At 39.9% G+C, this 18,494-nt stretch overlaps 1 protein-coding gene across 3 annotated transcripts in view; it reads right to left on the reverse strand.

Annotated features, from left to right (window-relative positions):
- LOC126412039 (AP-5 complex subunit beta-1-like) overlaps positions 1-18,494 on the reverse strand; it is a 175,597-nt gene that overhangs the window by 25,561 nt on the left and 131,542 nt on the right. The window contains exons 13-16 of one of the 3 annotated variants that reach the window (XR_007575218.1): positions 15,056-15,224; positions 6,933-7,049; positions 582-741; positions 406-495 (exon numbers count right to left, since the gene is read on the reverse strand). Coding sequence is in view for 2 of the 3 variants with exons in the window: in XM_050081415.1 (XP_049937372.1) it covers positions 406-500; positions 582-741; positions 6,933-7,049; positions 15,056-15,224 (541 nt within the window). In the remaining variant the exon portion in view is untranslated. Of the gene's footprint in view, positions 1-405; positions 501-581; positions 742-6,932; positions 7,050-15,055; positions 15,225-18,494 lie in introns of all 3 variants that reach the window. The other 2 variants (XM_050081415.1, XM_050081416.1) reach the window with 2 other exon arrangements.

An 18,494-nucleotide genomic window follows, 5' to 3' on the forward strand; every position in this document is an offset into this window, starting at 1 on the left:
TGAGCCAGAAAATTTATTTACTCTTTTAGGGTTCCACCTATCAGTATAATAATGACCTTTCCCCATCTTTACACCTCTGTATCTTCGTACACCACAGTTTTCACTATCATGTTACTGGAAATTTCATAATGGAGTTAAAAATAAGGACAGACAGACGTGCATGCCGCCTCTCCCCCCCCCTCCCTCCCTCCCACACACACACACACACACACACACACACACACACACACACACACACACACACATGCACACACACACACACACACACACACACACACACACACACACAGAGAGAGAGAGAGAGAGAGAGAGAGAGAGAGAGAGAGAGAGAGAGAGAGAGCATAATCTGAAAAAAAGAGAGATTATTTTGATTTTTGATTAAATATACAGCCCTGATGTACTAACCTTGCACAGGTAAACATTCAAAGAAGTCTACAAATTCAATTGGAAATGAATCCAATGAACAGACATGACATACTTCACCAACAGCAAATTCTGCTCTGAAACATAAGGGCCATATTTACCAACATAATATAATGAAACAGGAAAGAGAGCTATTCAATGGTTATTTTGTATCTCACCTCACTTCTCCTGTGATCGGATATGGCTTACATGGAAAGCAAACTACTTCAATCTGATAGATATCTCTGAATTCTCGAAAGTTCTTCTTGTTGATATGGCCAACCATAGTTGTTTCTATGTGGCCCCAAGTCTCAGGGACTGAAAACCTGAGTGCTAAACCTAGATGCAGAATGATAATAAATAAAATAATGTTTTATTATATCCAAGTGAATGATGAGACAATGAGCATGAACATGATAAACTTTGCTAGCAGGTTGTAAAAGCATTTTATTTATTAATAGAAATGAGAAATGCAGGCAAGTGATCTCAAGTTGGTCATGAATTACTCAATTGTCTAATGTTTAGTCCAGCTCATGAGCAATGCAAGGACAGCTCTCACACAGTGTAAAGCCATTTGTCAATCGCAGCTGTATGATTGGAAGAATAAGAAAGGAAGATTAGGGTCTATGCTCACTTGACACTGTGGTCATTACAGACAGAGCACATGCTCCGAATTTTTCAATAGGGTCCCAGAAAACACACACACACACACACACACACACACACACACACACAAGCGCGCGCGTGCGTGCGTGCGCAACTGAAACTCGCAGTTTCACTAAACTGAAACAACACTGCAAGCAGCAGCACCAGTGCATGATGGGAGTGGTGACTGAGTGGGGTAAGGAAGAGTTTGGGGCAGGGAGGGGAAGGGATAGTACGCGGGGGGTGGCAGACAGTGAAGTGCTGCAGATTAGACAGAGGGCAGGGGAGATGTGGTGAGGGGGAATGGGGAAAGTAGCAGAAAAGCAGAGAAATAAAGAAACTGGGTGTGATAGTGGAATGACAGCTCTGTAGGGCTGGAATGGGAACAGCGAAGGGAGTGGATGAGTGAGGACCATGACCAATGAAGGTTGAGGCCAGGAGGGTTACGGGAACCAGCGCAATTCAGAAAACTGGTGTTGGTGGGAAGGATCCATATGGCACAGGCTGTCAAGCAGTCATAGAAATGAAGGATATCATGTTTGGCACTGTTTTCAGCAAAAGGGTGGTCCACCTGTTTTTTGGCCACAGTTTGTCAGTGGCCATTCATGTGGACAGACAGTTTGTTGGTTGTCATGCCTACATAGAATGCAGCACAGTGGTTGCAGCTTAGCTTGTAGACCACATGACTGGTTTCTCAGGTAACCCTGCCTTTGATGGGATAGGTGATGTTAGTGACTGGACTGGAATAGGTGGTGGTTGCAGGATGTATGGGACAGGTCTTGCATCTAGGTTTATCACAGGAGTATGACCCATGAGTTAAGGGACTGGGAGCAATGGTTGTGTAAGGATGGATGAGTGTATTGTGTAGGTTTGGTATGCAGTGGAATAACCCTGGTGGAGAACTGTGGCTGGACTGTGGGACTTCGGGAGGTAGTAGGAGACTGGAAAGATAGGGCACGGGAGATTTGATTTTGTACAAGGTTGGGAGGATAATTACCATCAGTGAAGGCTTCAGCTTTCCTATAGCTTTCAAACGGTCAGAAATTGTTTGTTGTGCAATGTTTAGCATTGCTGCCATTTGCTTCTGACTCAAAGTATCATCTTCATCCAATATTGCTTGCAATTCGGCGTCTTCAAACTTTTTTGGTGGTCTTCCATGTTCTTCATTTCTTACATCAAAATCATTATTTCTGAACCATTGAAACCATCTTTAGCATGTTGCTTCTGATAGAGCATGATCACCATACGCCTCGACAAGCATTCGATGCTACTCTGCAGCAATTTTTTTCAAATGAAAACAAAAAATTAATGCTTTTTGCAAATCATCACTCTCTGGTACAAAATTTAACATTGTTAACACGATGAAAACATATGATGTTGTTTGTTTCATGACTTGAAGTATACTAAATATCTTTGACAGATGTCATACCAACCAAACAAAAAAAAAAAATTAAGGCTCGTTCACAACAAATGTTCCCTATCGACACATTTGTATCTTAATGCTCATTTTATACCCGTACACCTGGTAGCTGTACCCCAGATTTGTTTGTAGGTAATGCCTTCAAAAGAGAAGTAATTGAGGGTGAGGATATAGTTGGTCGTGGTGATTAGGAAGGAGGTTGTTTGTTCAGAACCGTCAGGCGTTGGGAAAGGTAGTGTTCAATAGCGGTAAAGCCATGGGCATTAGGGATGTTAGTGTACAGGGAGCTGGCATCAATAGTGACAAACAGGGCACCTTATGGTAAAGGGACAGGAACTGTGGAGAGTTGGTGGAGGAAATGGTTGGTATCTTTTATATAAGAGGGTAGGTTCCGGGTAATAGGTTGAAGGTGTTGGTCTACGAGAGCTGAGATTCTCTCAGTGGGGGCACAGTAACCAGCCACAATGGTATGTCCTGGGTGGTTAGATTTATGGATTTTAGCATGTACAAGGCAAGAGTGCAGGGAGTGGTAGGGGTGAGTAGAGAGATGGACTCCGGGGAGAGGTTCTTGGATGGGCCTAAGGATTTGAGTAGTGACTGGAGAGCCTGCTGGTTACTGGAATGGGGTCACTGTGGCAAGGTATGCCGAGAAATATACTGAGGATCTCACTGAAGCCTTCACGGACCGTAATTATCCTCCCAACCTAGTACAAAAACAAATCTCCCGTGCCTTATCTTTCCAGTCTCCCACTACCTCCCAAAGTCTCACTGTCCAGCCACAGAGGAGGATTCTCCTCGTAACTCAGTACCATCCAGGACTGGAGCAACTGAATTACATTCTCTGCCAAGGTTTAGATTACCTCTCAGTCCTGAAATGAGAAATGTCCTGCCCACTATCCTTCCCACCCTTCCCACAGTGGTATTCCACTGTCCACCAAACCTACACAATACGTCCATCCTCACACAACCCCTGCTCCAAATCCCTTACCGCATAGCTCATACCCCTGTGATAGACCTAGATGCAAGACCTGTCCCATACATCCTCACACCACTACCCACTCCAGTCCAGTCACTAACATCACCTGACCCATCAAAGGCGGGGCTACCTGTGAGACCAGTCATGTGATCTACAAGCTAAGCTGCAACCACTATCTTGCATTCTATGTAGGCATGACAACCAACAAACTGTCTGTACACAAGAATGGCCACTGACAAACTGTAGATCACCATGTTGCTGAACACGCTGCCAAACATGATATCCTTCATTTCAATGACTGCTTCACAGCCTGTGCCACATGGATCCTTCCCACCAACACCAGCTTTTCTGAATTGTGCAGGTGGGAACTTCCACGTACCCACAACCCTCCAGGCCTCAATCTCTGTTAGTCACTGTCCTCACCCATCCAGTCCCTTCCTTGTTCCCATTCCAGCACTACAAAGCTGTCATCCCACCAACACACCCAGTCTCTTTATTTCTCTCCTTTTCCACTACTCCCCCCCACTTCACACCTCTCCCCTGCCCTCTGTCTAACCTGAGACTGCAGTTGTGTGTACGAGTTGCATTTGTGTGTGTGTGTGTGTGTGTGTGTGTGTGTGTGTGTGTGTGTGTGTGTGTGTGTGTATGTGTGTGTGTTTTGTTGATGAAAGCCTTAATGACCGAAAGCTTTAATTGTGAGAGTCTTCGTGTAATGCCTATCTGTAACTCAGCATCTTCGCTATACCGTATTTACTCAAATCTAAGCTGCACTCGAATCTAAGCCGCACGTGAAAAAATGAGACTCGAAATAAAGGAAAAAAAAATTTCCCGAATCTAAGCCGCACCTGAAATTTGAGACTCGAAATTCAAGGAGGGAGAAAAGTTTTAGGCCGCACCTCCAAATCGAAACAAAGTTGGTCCATTGTAATATGAGACACAATTTAGGTCCAATGAATGATGATACAGCCACAGTAGTTTGGTTCGAGTTGTAAGCTTAGCAGTTAAGCTTTACCAGGTAGCCATGCTATGCATCAGGCGCTCCGTCCGTATTTATGCGGGTACCCTTCCTTTTTCACATGCTTCGTCTGGTTTGAATCGATTGCTTATTTTACTTTGATCTGATAAGTGCCGTTTTCTTTGTTATAGGTGTTTACGTCACTCTAAGCTGAAAATGCATTACTGTATTGTGTCATGCATTGTTTGTCGCATTCTGATAGTGCGTGTTTACGGCCTGTCGCCGCTCGCGGCATGGCTTGCTTTTGTGCGCGCTACCACCGCTTAAAAGAGAGAGAGAGAGAGAGAGAGAGAGAGAGAGGAATCGTCTCATTAGCGAAACAATGGCAAGAGACTGCTATTTGTTGTTACTTACACTGCTGCTTTCTTTGATAATAATCAACAAGAACCAAATAATAGACTGCATATGGTAGAACATGTTCTGAACGAGAGTTAGGCGAAAATTTTTCTCCGTTTGAAAATCTTTGTGGCCGCTTCTTTAGTACATCAAATTCTGCACAGAAATCAGTCATCTTTGATTTAAAAATCTAGTCAGTTGCCGTGCTTCATTTCTGACTCTATCACTACTAGGCATAAGAATAATACGAACATAAACATGACATGATACGTATATTCTTCCGCGTTTGCTGTTGTCTCACTCTAGTTTCGTACTTTATTAGGCAGACAGGATTTAAATGAGACAGCAGCAAACACGAAAGAATACATGGCAAAATGTTTATATTCGAATAATTCTTATGGTGAAGAGAATACTACATGTGATTCACATTTCATCAGGTTCCTATTAGCAACAATCTCTTCTCACAGGTAGGAAAAAATTCAGAACGTAGAGTTGGCCATATTGACAAACATCCCAAACAGTCTTGCCAGTCGGATTTTTGTAGTACACTGAAATTCTGCTACATTCGAAGATGAACAAAATGAAGTTTGTATTTACTTCATTGGCTAATGTATGAAAATGCAGTTGTCGAAACTCGGGGCGGAGGAAAAAAGCTTGTCTTCCACATTTTTTTTTTTAATTTATTTACTGATGCAGATGTTTTGGCACCAGTATTTATCTTTGTGCCTACAAGGCATCCCTGTGTAGCGCTACATATATTCAATGGCAGAAGTTAGTTGTGGCAGCACCTAGCAACATTTTTCAGAATTTCTGCTTGCTTTGCACTTGATTCTGGATTACAAAAACCGGAAAAAAAGTGCGGCTTAGATTGGAGTAAATACGGTATTGTGAGTGGCAACTTTCCTTCTCATAACATCGTTACATTCCAACCTGGATTTTCCATTGTTTGATTTTAACCTTACTGAAGTATTTTAATGATGCACTGACATCAGATCATCTGGGATGTGCAAAGATCCTTGACAGAGTCACTGGCCAGGTCTCTGTTGATCTGACAGGCATTACGTAAGCCACTGCAGGAAATGCTAATGATGGAAACATGCATCTGGTACCAGTTCCTCCTGCAGTTGCTTCATTTCATCAGATTAGAACTGATCTCTTGGGGATGTTTCCCTAGTCGACAAATGGGAATAAATGGATAGTAGTGTGCACTGACTACTGTTAAACTGTCATCAAGAATGTACCTACTGCCAATGCTTCAGAAATCCCTAGTTTTTTCTTTCTTTTTTTTAAAGTGACAATCTCTGATAGTGAAAAAAGTGTTTCAGTATGACTGGTGTCGGAAGTAATTTGGCTTGCAAGATGTCAATTACAAAATCAAAGATGATGATCTTACACTGAAGAGAGAAAATTGCAGACATGCCTTCCAAGTCCTTTCCATTAAGGGCTTTGATGAGCTTGAGGTGCATACTGATAGCAAGAGCTTTCTTTACAATTAACATGAAGATGTGTGCACCAGTCAGGATGCCTGAATACAAGTAACTCTACTTCAGTGCCATGGTGACCATGAGGATGCGACAACATTACCAGTAACTGAGTTCCACCACTGCCACCATATGGAGCACCACTGACTAGATCCAAATCCAAGAAGCTACAGTACAGTCTGAGACTTAATTTTGTGTGTGTGTGTGTGTGTGTGTGTGTGTGTATGTATGTTTTGTGGAGGTGGGGCTGCAGGCATGTGTATGCATGCATGATGGATGTACAAACACACTCAAATGTCCACTCACACAGTATCAGTGATATCCAATGAATGAGTAATATAGAAATTTGGCTTGTTCTGCAGTGTGATGGGTCTACTGTTGATGAACTTTAATGTTTACAAGAAAAGGATCTATAACGAAGATCTGTGCAATATATTAAATGTTGCAAAAGAATCATTCTTACCAGAAGCTGTTACTTTTATGAATGGTTATTTATCTAATCTCTTGGTAAAGCACCCAAAAACTGAAAGTGCACAATTTGAACTTACACTTTCTTTATTTAGAGAATGGGGAAGATAAATGCCTATTTCTCACACAGAAACAACAACAGGGAGAGACTGGCAAAAATTATTAATGAAGCCAGTGTACTCAACTTACCATCAAGAGATTGTATGTTTCGACCACACTCTTGGGTGAATGCAAGTGAACAATTTAAAACAATACATGCCTGGGACCTCACATTCTTTATACTGCTGTAATATTCCTGTGCAATTTCTGAAAAATAAATTAAAAGAAAACATGAAAAAGCTGTGGCACATCATTTAAACATTCTAATGAGTTTATCTTTTTGTCATTAACAAAAAATACGTAATGCAATGCCTTTTTTACTGAAAAAACCTCATTTCATTTATTAAACTCTATTCTCTTCACCTAATGTCCTATCTCTTAAAACTACATACACAGTATTGAAGACTTACGTAAAATAATGGACAGGCAACCACTTACCTGTATATGATTGGTGCATGGTGCACAGAAATACATAATTGTAAACAGTTAACACTAACTTCCGAGCTTTTTTTTTTTTTTTTTTTTTTTTTTTTTTTTTTTTTTTTTTTTTTTTTTCTAGTAGAAGTACACACATTTCCACACACACCCAAATTCCACAGTCACGATAGCAGTAAAGACTGATTATGGAAAGTAGTTGTTTGGGTAGATGGAGACAGAGGGGATAGCTAAGGACCCACAAGGTGAGAGGGCAGGTCTTACACCAGATGGCCCAGTGGCTCCACAACAAGACAAAAGGATTTCAGAGGGTAGAGCATATAGGGGATAGAGAGAGGGGGAGAGGGGGGGGGGGAGAAAGTTGGAAGGTGGTGGTGATGAGGAACCCACATGGGAGGGGGGAATGGTGGGAAAAGGTAGTATATGATCTGGATGGGGAAGGAGCGGAGTGGACAGAGGAGAGAAGAGAAAAGGTAAGCTGAGGCAGTGGGAAACAAGTTAGTGGAGGTTTAGTGCAGGGGAATTGGGAGAGTGTGGGATATGCTGGAGAGATGATTCCCACCTACGTAGTTCAGAGAAACTTGTGCTGAAAGGGAGTATCCAAGTGGCCTGTGTAGTGAATTAGTTGCTGAAGTCATCAGTACTGTGGCGTGCAGCATGTTAGGCAACTGGAGGGTCAAGTTTGCGATTTGCGACAGTTTGGCAGGGGCCGTTCAATGCAAATAGACAGTTGGTTAGTTATCAAGCCCACACAGAATTCTGTACAGTAACTGCGACCTTTACTGGGTAGTAGATAACGTGACTGGACTGTGGTAGGAGGTGGTGCCTGGATATATGGGACAGGTCCTGCACTTGTGTCAACTAAAGGGAATGACCCATTTAGGTGCCCAACGGTGAGGTTATCACTGCCCTGACATTTATTACAACAAACGAATGTGGATAAGAACTAAAACTGTTGTACACGTATGCACTCGAAATGACCCCACAATCACTATCGCACAGGTACTCTGAAATCCACTAAAACCAATGATAAGGGAAGACAACTAATCAAGAAATAAAAACAGAGGGAAAACAAAACACAGAAGAGCTAAAAGAACAATACAGGGAAATGTGACTGGCTGACTACTTACAAACAACTCGGATGAGCCAGCCACCCTGTTGACACATGAAAAACATCTCCCCAAAATCTTGTTACATATGTGGGACAATTCACAAAACTTTAAAACGCGAACCACAATCATTTGATCATTACATAAAATAGACTGCAGATACCTCGGCAAATCTGCTGCAGTCCGCTGGTCGGCAAATAAAATTCAGTCCAGTAAAATGTGGCGCACCGTGATCCACACACCACAAGCACCACACATCGGAGGGTCCTCTTGCCAGAGTAAATCTCCATGCATCATAGGGCTGTGCCCAATGTGAAAATGAGTAAGAAGGATCTCATCCCATCAACGTGGCTGGAACGAAGTACACCATGACCAAATTGTGGGCTTAATGACACGGAGCTTGTTGTCGGTCACTTCTAACCACTCGACTTCCCATCAACACAGGACTTTATACCTCAACAGTGAGGTGAGAGCATACAGGGGGATAGCACAATGAAAGACCTGACGGTCACAACATGCCTCCTTGGCTGCTCAATCCGTCCTTTTACTCTGAAGAATTCCCATGTGCCCTGGTATCCAACAGAAAGACATCTGCCCCAGTCGGTGTAGTTGGAGGAGGGCGTCCTGGATAGTCTGGGTTACTTTATCTGCTGGGTACAAACGTTGGGGAGAGTAAAGGGTGCTCAGAGAATCTGAACAGATGAGAAATCTAATATTAGGGTATTTTGTGTGTGTGTGTGTGTGTGTGTGTGTGTGTGTGTGTGTGTGTGTGTTTGTGTGCACGCGCGCGCGCGCACACTCCTACTAGAAAAAGAGGAAAAGCTCAAACGATAGAGTTAACTGTCCTCTATCATGTGTTTCTGTGTGCCACACACCAATCCTCTACAGATAAGTGGTTGCATTTCCCTTATTTTACATATGTTTCAATCCAGGAATTGCCATTACTGTTAGTATTGAAGATACATTACCATGTCTGACTACAAAAGTGTTTATTAAAATATTTGTTCTATAGCACAGCAAGTTGAAACATTTTCCCAGCTCGCACACAGATGATCTTTGTGCCACTGAGATGCTTCTGACATTATGCAATAATATAAGTGAAGTATTAACTTTATCTGCACTCTAATTATAGTATTTAGTTTTAAGTGCATACATTTTATAATTGCACTCAAATGGAATATTTCTGGTCATAAAATACATTGTATTGGGTGGTTTATTGCCAATGGAAACTAATACAGAGTTGGTTGAAGATTAAATAACCATCTGCTCCTTCATTTTCAATGTTGTGGAACAGACAGTTGGATTCAAACTTTGTTGTATTTCTCTAGGAGATGATCTATGTATGTAAAGCATACCCTAATCTGAACTAAGATTGAAAAATGTTGGAAGTCCACACAACACTGAACAATCAGCAAGGCGCATGTAATAGTTGATTCCATAGATATTTCAGAAGGAGTATGGTGCAATTTACGATAAAAACTGACTATGACAAAGCTTCCTAGCATTTTACAAGAATTTCGGCCAATTATGCTGAATACTGACCAATAGAAAATTCAAAAATATATTGGAAGTGTTTCACCCATTTTAAACAAAATTCAACTGATTTCGTGAGCCAATGTGTTACTTGGACGAGAGAGTAGATCACTATTTTACTCTACAAATGAATAATTTGTCAAAACAATGGGTGAAATGCAGTGTGTGTGAAAAGGGAAAAGATAAAGTGATTTTATTTTCCAACATGCAACAGATATTATTCTTATTAATCACCTTGCAAAAGAAAAGAGAAAAAAAAATGTTTTCTCAGGATAATACAGGTGCCCACAAATCTGCTTTGGAAACTGAAAACTGAGCAATTTCAAGAATCCTTGGAAGATCAACCTTGTTACACTTTGGAGATTGAACTTACTCACTAAAAAACCAGTGGACATAGTACAGCTTGAAAAGCAAAAAACTTAAAAAATTAAATGTTCTTTCCACTTGAAAATAACCTTTCACACCCAGACCAATACCTTTTCATGTGACTCATGTACATAGATGTACATGTTCATAGATGGTATGCCTACTACATTTTATTTCTCTGTGATGACTCAGCCTCTGTACAAGTTGTCTTGTAATTTTTGATAACACTAGAAGAACTAGACACATGAAACTTTCAAGATTCAGAATGACTTTGGCTACAATGTCATGAATATTTAATAAAGAAAGGATCACATCAACTTGTCCAAAACTTTAACTAAAAGACTAAATAAAAGAGCACTGAGTCCAGGTGACTGATTGCCGGTAAACTGTTGTGTACAACAGTTGACAATATGTGTAACACACTACAGAATTCATGAAACAACAAGTTCATAAGTTATTGCCTGTTGGTGTTCTTTGCAGGCACTCTGGCTGATTGTTACTTAACTGTTTTTCTTATATTTTGCCAAGATAAATGGCTGGCTCTGTCAAAGAATCACTGTTCGTTCACTGATTCATTCACTGACTCATATTGTTTTACATAAATCCCATAGTGAAGAAGAGCCTTAAGGGATGGAAAACAAGTCCATTTACATATCAACAGATGAATGGATTAACTCTATGTTACTTTTGTAAAGTAAAACAACAACCATTTGTGAATTCAGACTACTATCAACCAAAACACACAGGAAGAGAGCCAAAACTATCACATCCATAAGTGGCCACTAGAACATAAACAATTTCATTGTCCTTAAACAGAATGCTAACTACTCATAAGTTTTAGCTACTGGAGAAGTCACATGACTTGGAACATTCCTCCTCCCCCCCCCCCCCCCCCCCCCATCCATCCATCTCTTGTTCACCTCCCTCTTTTCCTCTAGTTGCATCTCCTGCTTGCTGACAGGGAGCATTTTCGTATTTGGTAAAATTTGTGTCAAAAGAAATCAATTAATCAAATAAAAAAAAACTAGGAAAGTAAAATGATAAAATTGTGTTTATATTCAGTTAGCATGACACATGATTTGCTGCATTAGTGGAGAAGTAGACTGGATTACTTCAACCTGTTCTTGCCTATCAGCAGCAGCCAATAGCTATGGACTGTGGGAAATTTTCCTTGTTAACACTATAGCAGCAAGAAATTGTTTCTGAACATTGTTAATAAGACTGTCAGAGCACTAGATGACATTTAAAAAAGAAACAGGAATTATTTCCAGTAACAGATAACATAAATCAATTAACAAAGAGGAACTAACCACTCAGTGTTGTACTATAGCCGATTTCACAACTTCAGATATGTGGAATGACAGATTCAAAATGCAAGACATGAGAGTCATTCAGAAAAAAAGATAATTTAGCTACACAAAAAGAAAAACAAATTTATTGGAAAAAAACAATTCCGTTACATACCTGGAGCTCAGCTCCCTTCATTTCTCTATGTAGTCACTGTCTATACTCAAACATTTGTCTATCTGATCACGAGCTTCAGAATTTCCACTGCTCACACATTTCTGTTGCAGAGCTCACTCCTCTTCTCTTTTCAGGGTCAACTGGCTTCCATAACAACTGTGCTCATAATACTGTGAGTGGAGGTTGAAAGAAGATGCCCTTGTGCAGCTGGTATGCGGTCAAAATGAACTGCGAAATTTAAAATCTCACCGTGAGGTAAGGAGAGTTATTCGATTTCTGGACATTCAAAATTTAGTAGCAACTGAAAGCAGGATATGGTGATAATGTAAGGAATGAAATAACACAAGTGTTTCTCGAGAATACGGCCTATCTTGTCATCAGACTTTCAACTCACTCTGAGGATGGCCAGACAATATATGGCCGAAATATCACTGGAAGAAATTTTATTTGCATGGCTGAATACCTGAAATGTAATGGATTAATCATCCTCATCCCTCAAAAAACTGAAGAAATTCAAACAGACTCTCTCATACAAAAGCCATGGCAACCATCTTTTGGGATCGTAAATGTGTTCTTTTGGTGGATTTCACACTAAAAGGCAAATCATTATTATGAAACACTAAGAAAACTCTGGCAAGTTACCCAATATGAGAGGCAAGGAATGCTTTCTGGAGGAATTGTACTTCTTTAGAACACTGCCCATTCTCACACTGCTGCTGCAAATCAAGAATTGCTGGAGGATCAGTTTCAATAAGAAATTTTTCTTCACCTACCTGATAAAACTGACCTTGCTTCTAGTAACAATTTCCACACTTTCTCTAATCTCAAAGACTTTCTGGGCAGTAAATGTTTTGGAAGTGATGAGGAGTTGGAGAATGCAGTGGGCACCTGAGCTAATGAAGAGTATAACATGGAAATTCTGAAGCTTGTGACCAGATACACCTGTTTAAATATAGAAGTTGATTATGTGGAGAAGTGAAAGAAGCTTTGTTTATGTAACAGAATTGTTTTTTCCGATCAATATTTTTACTTTGTATAACTAAGAAGTCTTTATTTTCTGGATGAACACCATATTTTACAATCAAAGGAAACACAATAACAAAGCAGATTTTAATGTAAAATTATCATGATATATTGAATGATTCTGAGTAATAAAATAACCACAGCAAGAAATAACAGCTTAGTTATATTAATAGTACATAGTTTTACAGGGTGTGTATGTGGACAAAGAAAAAAAATTCCCAGATTTCCCGGTAAAAAATACATGTTCTCCCGGGTGAAAATACACTTTTTCCGTGTTAAGTGACAGTACACTCTTCCTCGGCACTGTAAAACCTTTGAATGTTTATGGTTTTATATACCGACGTAGAATTTCCCGGCACTTCAGAAAACGAAACTCCTGGGAGGGGGTATTATTTTCGTATTACGAAGGTATAAATTTGAATTCCACCAAACACCACATGTCCCTTTCCGAAGCATCGAAATCGAGATTGTGATGCGCTTTTGTAAGACAGTCATAGCTCATGTCACTTGATCTCGCCTGCTGACAACATAGGACACGTGATGGAGTCAGCCAATAGCAAGATCACTCTTAAGTAGCGCAAACACACAAATAAGAAAAGTTCATGGTTTAAATTAAGATACATCACACAAATGTGCCAGCAAAATTTTTAATAACGATGTTGATGTCTGATCTGGACTCAAAATTCTTCTAAATGGTCGTCCTCAAATGGTTGATTTTTAAATGAGAGTCAAACGCTTTGTGATTTAAGAAATTCACCGTACATTCTCGCACACAGTTCATCTTGTGTAAAAGGAAATTTGCTTTGAATGTAACTCTTTTCAAACCACCATTTGCAATATTTTCCCGCGGCCTGTTAGAAATAGGTTCATTTCAGCAGTTGCAAGACAGCGCCACATAACAGGCGTCACCATATGTTCGTACGTGTAAAACATTAAAAGATCTTATATTATGTCATAAACGAAACAAGGCATCAGAAGATACTTCAAGAGCATCGGAATTTCGTGAACCCCACTAAAATGCATAATTCGGCTTAAAGTGCACATTCATATGTCCATATTCGGATGTAAATTTTCTTGGAGTACCAGTGCTGTATTACCTCATGTTTGGTTCTTTATTATGGTATAATGCCATACATGCACTTGAAATGCAGCAAACAGTTCAAACCAGCCAAGAGTGCGAAATTAAACTCTTCATTTCAAATAAATTGACTGCCTAAGCAGAAAAGATTAATAAAAGTCAAATCTCTTTAGCAAACTGACAAAAATAACTTCATTGTTCTGTGAGGCAATTAATGCTTGACTGTCAGAAAAGTGGAAATAAAATTTGAAAGTAATAACACATTTTTGCCTTCCGTTACTAAGAGAACGTATTTTAATTCATTTGATAGCTGCCGGCAACAAAAATCCGTTTCATCATCATTTAACGTGAGAGCAATAAATGCAGACGAAACAACAAAATCACTGAACGTAAAGACGGGTCACGTGGAGGCGACCCATCTCCCCACCACAACTCTGACTGCTCTGTACATCAGCCCCAGATCTACTATATTCCCGAACCAGGGCAATATTAGGTAGTGGTGCCCAGCCACACTTCGGTAACCAGAAGCGGGAGAAGGTATTACGCATACACCACTAAACTGTGCATGTGCAAGAGCCCGCCTGCAACTGCTCAAACAACTCTAATTTAAACAGTTGTCGTATCACCCTCATCAGAGGGAATTTGTTGTTATGAAGCATTGCATAGTCTTCCTAAGCCTTCACCACACTGTGCTGTGGGCAGACACTTGTATGAGCACTGTGTTTTGTTGTTGTAGACGGTGCATTTCCTTTGCAACTAAAGTTTTATTTCTCTCATTCATGTTTTTTTGCTGCAGTATTATTCTGCAGAAGCAGGATACAGTAATATCCTTAGTTAGAGTATTGGTTCTTACCAGTCAAAAATCACAAAAATTTAACTGAAAACCAAAACAATGAAAAATTCCCGGAATTCTAAACAATTCCTGGGTTTTTCCTGGTTTTCTTCCGGATGAAAAAATTCCTGGGTTTTTCCCGGATCTCCCGGTTATACACCCAGTTTTATACTTTAATAGCCAATGTGTCACATCCAATCATTGTAGTGTGAATGTCATGAAACATTTGATGGGGTGCATTTCTTCTTTACATGCATCTTTACATGCAAAGACCTTCATTTCTTAAAGCACAGCCACCAAAACATTGTCTTTCACCACTCTACCTAGTGTATACACTACGGAACAATGAGGTTCAAAAAATACATGTATATACCTTTCTCTGACATATCTTTGATTTCCATGGCGAATAAATTTGACTGAATTTTAGTTCCACATTTTGAAAGCCTCAGAATTGGTTTTTCCAGTTTCTTGAAAACAGAAGTTGGTTTGAAACTCTCTTCACATTCATCTGCACCCAGTGAAATTTGTTTTGGAACATTGAGCTGAAAAAAAGAAAACAATTCAAACAATGGAAACTCCAGGTAGGAATAACAATATAGAAAAATAGAGATTGCTATTTACCATAATGATAACACACTAAGTTGCAGATGGGCACAACTAAAAGACACTTACACATAAGCTTTCGGGCACAGCCTTTGTCGGAAAAAAAGAAAAACACACCATTCATTCATGTAAGCAAGCACACAACATCCACACATGAAAGGCAACTTCAGCAGTTCAGATCAGAGCGCAACTATCACATGGGATGGTAGCAGCAATCTGGAGTGGGCAGGGAAGAGGAAGGAGAAGGGATAGCAGTGTAAATTGCTATTTCCCCTTCCCCTCCATCGCACTTTATAGCTGCATTTTGGCCTGACCTGACTCGGTTAGCAGTCATTTGAGTGTAAGGTGTGTTTGCTTGTGTGAATGAATGGTGTGCTTTTCTGTTTTTCCAATGAAGGCTGTGGCTGAAAGCTTAAGTGTCTTTTAATTGTGGCTGTCTGCAACTTATTGTATCATCTTCGCGCGCGCGTGTGTGTGTGTGTGTGTGTGTGTGTGTGTGTGTGTGTGTGTGTGTGTGCGCGCGCGTGTGTGAACGCGTGTGTGTGCGCGCGCGTGTGTGCGCACGCACGGGGCATACACTTTGTGAAGCACATCAAGAGAAATATATTAAATGCACGAGCTAGCCAAATGACCGAGTGTCCTTTCAAATCCAATAAAGTAATCAGAGATTGTCATTCATATTTTGAATGCTTTATGTTTAAACTAGCCCTGAAACAGTTACTTTTGCAAGTGAATATTAACATTTAATCAATCTATGAATATGTTATGGACTGAGTTTCACACCTTCATCTTGTCCTGGGTTTCCAGACAACTATCCAAACTTCAAATAACTCTTGAATTAATGTTGATTAAGTGTAACAAATTAAACTATATTCAATAAGGTATATGACTCCATGAAAATGTAACTCCATCGCATTATTAAAACTATGTTGGAAAAGGAATTAGACTTGATTCTGTGTTTCAGGTGCTGTGCACTACCAATTGTCCTATCCCAAGTAGTCTGTGAGATAAATGTATTGTCCCTTAGTAATAATAATACTGAGTTATTGCCTCTAATAGTAATAGTAATAATAATAATAATAATTATGATTATGCATAACTGTGCTTTATAAAAGAAATTCTTCATTACTGCAGACAGCCAAGCAAAAGGCATTCTCTCAACAGAGAGAGTCACAACAGTATCTGTAAATGTAAGCACAGCACCACTGACCAATAATGAATGCAAAATATAATAAAAATGTATTTTGTTATATATTTTTGACCAAAGTTCAGAGTTTTTATTACTTACAAAAGGGAAATAACTTTCATTTTAAATTTATCCCGTTTGGTTTTCTTTTATTGCTTTTCATAAAGTTATTCTTAGTTACCCCAATAGATGTGCAAATCGAAGGAAACGAATGTGTCAAAATGTGTAACAGACACCATACTGGCAAGACTTCCAATATAAAAGACTGGTCACATGAAATTACACAGCACGCCAATAAAAGGCAACCTGATGGCTGGCTTGCCCTCAGTATTTTCTTTGCTAGCTTCAATTATCTGCCTCTGCCTCTACGAAGTGAACTACGGCTGCCACTGGTGCTTACCTGGATCTGTGAGTGTACAGTAACTGCTGTGCTTTCAAATTTACTTCAAGACTAAAGTGAAGGGCCTGTTATCTGCATACCATGGAATGACATAACATTTATGTAAAAAGCTTTTATTTGATGAGCACTGTGAGACATAGCTGCAACTGTGTTCAATATTATAACTGTAGTAAGCATGCACAACAAAGCTATTGTGTTTGGACATCATTACTTTTACTAAGCCACTATTACTGTTTGGTTTGGTTTTGTGGACTAATGAACAGTTTAATCTGTTGTTACAGAATGCTAATTTGTGTTCAATAAATGTTTGTTGGCTTTAAGTGCCAGTTACAACACTTAGAATTCAACACAAAACCTCCCATTCTGTTCATGCAGTTTGCCATCTGTGAAGTAATTAATACAGATAGCACAAAATCCAGCTTGCTCTGTTCATACACAAGATCCAGACATCTGTAGGCAGTGGAGCTCATAATTACACATGAAGGGGCTACGAAAAACAAGGAAATTATGTCTGTTAGTAAAAATGAATATTTTATGAGCTGTACACTGACATACAGGTAGTGATGTACTTGTCATAATACATACCTATTAGGGCATCATTTCCTCTAGCACACAAAACTGTAAAGTATGAAACATAGCACTCTGATACTGCAGCTCAGCACCAGACATTAGTGGGATTTCAGCTCTCCAGTCTAGCATGCTATGAGGAAATGATGTATGTATCATGACAAATGCAGTATCACCTAGACATCATGGTGCACCACATATTCATTTTTACTAATGAACATAAATGCAACTAAGAATTTTTCCTCTTTCTGTACACTGCTATAGTGTATTATCTATTGCATTGGATGTTTTCTGCTTTATTCATTGTGTATATGACAGAAGGTACACCATGGTTTCCTAAAACTGATTCTGTTAAATATTTCACAGATGTTTTCAGCAACATTCCTCCCCTGTATCCCTGACAAAAACCAAGCTCATACGTGCATGTGGATATCAGACTTTTCTCTTGGTAAGCAACTTTGCATCCACTTAAAGGTACATTTTACCCTAACTTTTTCTTAAGTATAGTGCCTGTCATCAACAATACAAATGTTAGCTGTCCAATAACCTCACCATACACCCATTTCTCTGTTAATGTTGATTCTTCATGCCAATGGGTAACTAAATTTTGTGTTGAGTGACGTTGAATACAATATAGTGAAAATAACACAACAAAAACTCTACTTCATGCCTGGAATATGACATAACACTTTGAGAAAAGTGGATACATATTATGTACCTGTAAAAACATACAAAATGATGGGTAGGACAAAGGCAAAAACTGGAGCAGACAATACTGCATTATCACACCCATGTTAATTTTCTGCCCCCCACCCACTAACACACCCACACACACACCTACACCCACAAGGCTCCTATCCTCTATCACTGAAGAACATGAAAAGTGGAGGAGGGAGGGGAGGATGGAGGGAGGGGGGATGGGGAGGGAGGGAGAGAGAGAGAGAGAGAGAGAGAGAGAGAGAGAGAGAGAGAGAGAGAGAGGGGGGGGGGGGGAGGGGGGGAGGGAGAGAGAGGTGCAGACAGCAGCACAGTATGTATATCATTCCATGCTTTCAG

The sequence above is a fragment of the Schistocerca serialis genome, chromosome 7 (assembly GCF_023864345.2).
Source record: "Schistocerca serialis cubense isolate TAMUIC-IGC-003099 chromosome 7, iqSchSeri2.2, whole genome shotgun sequence".
In the NCBI taxonomy this organism is placed as follows: Eukaryota; Metazoa; Arthropoda; class Insecta; order Orthoptera; family Acrididae; genus Schistocerca; species Schistocerca serialis.